Raw genomic sequence first — 6,125 nt, forward strand, 5'->3', positions numbered from 1 at the left:
ATCTATAAGAATGTCACAACTGCAAACTTACCAAAACCATTTAAGATGACACTTACTCAGAACAGCAGCGTAGAGACACGTGGTAACTTTGAAGGAGCTGTAGAGCTACATACTTCAGGTGGAGGAATCTGTTGGCCGGGTAACTGTTAGCTACGTACTCCACAAATCTGGTCTTGGCAAGAACATAGTCATAATTAGCCCCAGTAAAAACCAGGGCCTTGGGGTACTGTGGTGGCACAGAGGCAAAGCACAACCCACATAAGGAGACCTGATGACCTTTGGTGCATGTCTTCCCCCCTCTCTCATTACCCTCTTTCCTAAAAAAAAGGCCACTACAGCCAACAAAACCTTGTTCTTCGATTAGGTTAATCCAGAGCGTCTGGACCCTCTGCTATTGACAAACGATTGTTTCCTGGAGACATAAACTCTGTTGAAGTTTTCAATGATTGGATCTGATTTTACACATTTGCTAACATTTGGCTGTGATGTATATAATAAGCCAGTTTGATCCTATGAAGCTTACCGGAAATTGCGTGCGCTCTAAACAACCACTGCAAAGAGAGAAGCTCTGACTTTAATTGCTCATCATTTTGGAAGTGTGGCCAACACTGACTGGACATCTTTGTTCACTTCCTATGCTACCATTGCTAAAACTACAACCATAGGTAGGCTTCAATTCAAAAATAGTAAAGAAAATCAATGTCATTGTTCATAACTCATCTTTCTCCTCCTGTCAGGATGAACTGCATCCAGAGAAATTGAGCTCAATGAGACAAATCCAAGTCAGAGCACTGAAGGGAGATGAGAATCGAGTTGAATGTCAAAACAAAACAAACAAAACGTCATTGTTGAGGAATAGTCAGATGAGACCAAACTGGAACTTTTAGACCCTTATGCAAATCGTTATGTGTGGTGCAAAGCTGACAATGCAGATCCCCCTAAACACATCATTCCCTTGGTGAGATGATGTGGGGAAGGTTTTGCTCAACAGGGACCAGGAAAGCTGATCAGAGCAAATGGGAACACAGGAGGAACTAATGGGAACTCTATACCAGGCAATGCAAACAGCCAGAGCTACAATGGAGTGATTTAGATCAAAGGATATTCATGAGTTAGGATGAGAATCTCTTGAAAGACTTCAACATTACTGTTCACAGATTCTCTCCTTAATCTGACTCGGACTGAGTTTTTTTAACAAATAGGAAATTCTCTTCTAGTCAAAGAACACTACTTTGTGTTGGTCTACGACATAAAAACCCTAAAGACCCACAAATAGTTTTGGTAGGAAGTGTATCCGCTGTATAAATGTATTTTTAAAGCCAAATAGTTTTATGTAGATGACATGTTCATTTTATGTCTTCCTCTGACAGGATGGTGTGATATCAGTGAAGGATATCGACCTGGTGATGTCAGAGGGACTGGGAATGCGCTACGCCTTTATAGGTCCCATGGAAACGATGCACCTGAACGCACCTGAAGGTAATGTTTCCTCCTTTAGGTTTACATTGGCTGTGTGATCAAGCCAGTGATGCGTTTTGAAGTTTGAATTCCACGTTTCACTCATCTATAAACAGGTAGAGGTCAAGGCTACTTGCTGGGAATTCACGTAATTCATGTAGGTGACGCGGCTCACATGTATGTACCGCACCATGTGAGACGGTGCAGTGTGTGTGTGTGTTGCACTGTGATCGAAACCTCACAGTGATGGAGAATATCAAAGGGGAGTGTGAAACCCAGAGAGTATCCTTGGCTGACTCCACACACACAGAGATAAAGTACAGTCTGGCCGAACAAAGCTGCCTTTTGATGGGTAGCTGAATGCCCTCCCTCACACCAGTAATCTAAAACTCACACAGCTCTCACTGCGGCCTTCAAACCAGGTGCCAACTCTACATGTAGTTACAGTACGGGACGGATTTTAGTTCTCCTTCTCAGGAAGCAGTCGTACGTATCGTGTTCTCAAAAGATCGCTCGGACCTGCTCCAGGTCTGTCTTTCAAGTTCTTAGATCCATCCAATCAGATACCCCGGCACTCCGGCTCCCCGTCTCTCTGGGCCCTACCTGAGCGCTTTTGTAAACTATTAACTCACACAGCGGGACATTGTTCCTTAAAGGAGTAGCCCACTAAAAAGGCCCTGATAGTAGCCTTAAGGAAATACCCCAAGCTCCTTTGAAAGACGCGGGTAACTTTTCCATCAGAAGCATCTGCGTAAGATGAACAGGAAAAACTAGTGTTGGCAATAAACTATCCAAGCATAAAGAAGATAATAAGCCAAGGACAGAAAAGACGTTTGTTGTGATATGTTGAAAACATTGTAGCCGCTGTTAGCTCCCACCTGATTACAGACAACCACAGTCCTCGGAAAAAGCAACAAGGTTCGACATTTTTGTAATATGGGAAATTCAAAATTTAAGATGCAGATAAACAACTGAAATGTCACAAAGTATTAATTCGCCTTGCATCATTTTGCATCATATAAAACCACTTCAATGTATTCCATGTGGATTATATATCATTGACGAACACAAAGTTTCTGTAAACTGTAAAATATAAAGTTGTTGCAGAAATGGGCTGCACGTTCAGACAATTTACTGTAAAACCACAAAAACATGTGCAAGTGGATAAATTCAGACAGTAGCAGTGAAGTTTCCTGGTGAGGCGGACTCCCTTTCTCGTCACAGCGAGATGTTTAGTTGACTGTGGATGGCACTTATCGCGCCGCAGTGCTATGTGTCGGGAGGGTTCAGCATGAGGACATTATCAGACAGAGAAACGTGGTTCTCAGGCTGCACTGTCTTCACATCGTAGAAATAAATCCTCGACTGAACGGGAGCAGTAACTCAGAAGACGATCCGTGCCTGGATCAACTTTAAAATCCAGCGTGAGATTCTTTCAGTGCTTTTTTTTTTTTTTTGGTGACACACCCGGCCTAATTTAGTCTGAAGCGGTTTGGACACATTGCTTTTCTTTTTGCCTCCAGTTTTCCTTCAGGGTTTTTTTTGTTTTTCCCCTTCAAACATGTAGACCTCTCCAGCAGCATTCCTTATCAGAGGAATGTCAACAGACCACACCGCCCGCCTGCCCTCTGATGCTTTTTACCTCGTTATTGTCGCTTCTACAAAGCCTGCGTCGTGTTGAGGAGATCCTGAAGCTCCGAAGACATTTAGACAAGTGAGCCGAGTCTTTTTCACGACGTTGGCGTTAAATTTTAGATCAAAACCAGCTTGATAATCATAAACCACAGCTCAGGGTTATGGATTTTCACGTGTGGAAGCTGTCCAGATGGATTGAAGCATTTTATCAAATTTAGCTCATTTTCAGCGTACAACAGGTCTTATAGAGAAACAGATGCACAACTCACACCTATTAATATGTAACTGTTCGTTTGATCAGCATTTAAATCATTCATTAGTCAAATGGTGTCCTGACCTCGTCATGACTTAGTCATTAAAGATTAATAAATGAGAGAATGACTCCATTAAATCTTTCTGAAAGTTAAAATAAGATGAATGGAGACTTAAGACGTATTAGTAAAGCATTTAACATTGAGCTTTCCACCTGATGGAGACCTTTTTTTTAGACTGTTTCTTTTTTCTGACATAAGTTATATTTGATTTACATTCAGTTTTCATAGATATTTAAAATTCCCTTTATAGAGCTGAATTTTCATCTCTTCTTGTGTTTTTTCTGGCAAACTCCAATTGGGGTTTCGTGTTACTTTCTTCCCATAGCGGCGGACTGTTTTGCATAAGATTATAGATCTGATTATCTGTAAATACATTCCAGGTGTCTAAACACGTGTTTTGACTGGATACGAGTACATATACATGGTCCTGAATATTTAATTTAAGATATCAGTTTCTGACTAGTAAGAATAATTCAACATATTTTCAATTACATTTTAACGAGTCAGGATATCTCACCGGATTGGTCATTTGACGGATCTCACATCCAACGTAATAATGACAAGTCAAAATGACATTTTTAGAATCACATGTAAGTCCTCTGGTTCTGCCGCTGAGCTGTCCAAACGGTTGTCTGCGGAAATAAAACTGTCAGAATGACGCCACAATGCAGAAAGAGCCTGTTGGGACGTTCGGAGAATGTGAACTTTGTGAACTTGAAGGTTGCTGCAAGAAATCGGTAAAGAATTTCCCATTTGTTCTCTTCTGACAAACAACAAAACTTTTTTCTTTGAAGAGCAAAAACCGCCACTGATCAAGGAGAATTTTCAAAAAATCTTTTTTAATTTGTTAAAGTTTTTAATTTTTCATTGAAATTTCAAAATGCTGCATAAATCTGGGACATTTCGACAAGACGTAACAATTTTTCAAGGTTTCCATAATGTCATTCTGACTAGCCAGAATCTTAATTCAGGATATATTAAATAGAAAAGCTGTCTGGACGTTTCAGACGTCTCTAATTCATTTGGAAATATATTAAAAGGATTTTGACCTGTCAAAATTATAATTACAGATATCTTAATTTATTTATATGTCCAGTCATAAAAGAAATGTCTGATATGTGGGATGTAAAAGTGGTTTGTCACTGTTGCCCTGCAGTGAGCCGGTGATGCCCTCCTGCCCCGGACACCATGCCTGTGTTAAGTCTAACAATATGATGAAAACCCCCCGCTCCCTCCGATCCGCTCCTCATTCCCGGCACTGTCCCCTCTTCCAGGTTTGGAGGACTACATGAGACGGTACGGGGAGGGAATAGCCAGGCTCCTGCGCTCCTTCGGGCCGGTCCCGGACTTCTTCGGAGAGCCGGCCAAGCGTGTCGTTAAGGTAACCTGGAGGAACCTTCGCTGGCGTTAGCTGAAGGTCAAGATAGGACACATTAAGCTCATTTACAGAAACCTGAGTGTAAAACTCAGCCACTATTTACTTATTGACCTTTTTGTAATCTGTAGTTGCTTCCTGTTAAAGCAGGTTGATGATGTTTTTGTCTCTGACTTGGTGAAAGCCAGTAGTTCCTGCTTGCACAGACATTCCCCTGGCAGTCACAGTTGTCTAACTTTTAAGGCTGAAAACAGCTGCAATGAAGCTGGAATAGTTTAAATTGATCTAATTAAGCAGGAAGGGGAAAAATCCTTCAGTCTGATTTGATGGTGATTGTAACAAACTATCTGTCCTGTGTGACATTGTATTTGTGTGAGAGTGGAAGCCAGCATGATTTCTGGAAAACCCTGGTTTTAACACTTTAACAGAATAACACACATTAACACACAGACACTACCTTTGACAACCTGGTTGATTGTCCACCGGTTGAGCCCTTTAGCTCCTCTGTTGTCGTTAAACCGGTACAGAAGAAACTCCAACATGTCCGGTCGAGGCCGAGTCACTCTGCCTGACACTCTTCATTTCTTTGCTCTCACTCGGTTCCCCTGCTGATGTCTCCAGGAGATGTGTGAGCTTATTCCCAGCGACCAGCAGCATCTGTCAGCCAGGAAGGAGAGGAGGGACCTGCTGCTCATGCACCTGGCTAAGCTAAAGAAGGACCACTGAGCTCAACGAGCGAAGGCCAGAGTTAAGACGGACTGCTGAAATCAGGAAGCGCCTTATTCCACTGTCAATCAATGCGACTGATAAGATGAAACTTCTGAAGATTTCTGTGAGATTTCTCTGTAAATAATTTCTTGGGGTTAATCGTAATTGTTCAGCATTCAAAATGCTGACATTATTTTTGTGAGCTTGCTTTAGTTTTCTCAAATCTGTAGATTTTTTTGTTAACCTGGCAGGTAAAAACAATCACACTTAATGTGAGGAAGAATCAAAAGACAAATTATGAGATGATGTTTTGATAAATAAAACTAAGGAACTATTCCAGAGTTGCCTCTTTTATTGTACTTTTTTATTTTATTTTAAGAAGACCGCTATTGTGCAGAGTTGATTTTTTTTTTTTTCTCAACAGAGTTTCTATCAACACAGAGCTGCGTGGGACAGCAGGAAATGAGTGGACCAGGAGTTTTGAGTGGATTTCCTGTTTTGAAATCATTTTATCTGCTTCCATGAGATCTTTAGTTTCACTGAGATTTCTAAGCAGAGTCCAAACGTCAGATGTTTGAATCATGGCTGAGAGTAAGGAGCAGAAATGACTGATCATGACGGCACTCTGATCACAG

At 41.3% G+C, this 6,125-nt stretch overlaps 1 protein-coding gene across 1 annotated transcript in view; it reads left to right on the forward strand.

The window, feature by feature from the left end:
- cryl1 (crystallin, lambda 1) overlaps window positions 1-5,829 on the forward strand; it is a 25,310-nt gene extending 19,481 nt beyond the window's left edge. Inside the window, exons 7-9 of the mRNA XM_015015647.1 lie at window positions 1,371-1,479; window positions 4,682-4,788; window positions 5,404-5,829. Coding sequence (XP_014871133.1) covers window positions 1,371-1,479; window positions 4,682-4,788; window positions 5,404-5,508 — 321 coding nt within the window. The 3' untranslated portion in view covers window positions 5,509-5,829. The remainder of the gene's footprint in view (window positions 1-1,370; window positions 1,480-4,681; window positions 4,789-5,403) is intronic.
- The last annotated feature ends 296 nt before the right edge of the window (window positions 5,830-6,125 follow it).

Source organism: Poecilia latipinna, unplaced genomic scaffold (genome assembly GCF_001443285.1).
Source record: "Poecilia latipinna isolate Pla-1442-1.1 unplaced genomic scaffold, P_latipinna-1.0 Scaffold1937, whole genome shotgun sequence".
Classification (NCBI taxonomy): domain Eukaryota; kingdom Metazoa; phylum Chordata; class Actinopteri; order Cyprinodontiformes; family Poeciliidae; genus Poecilia; species Poecilia latipinna.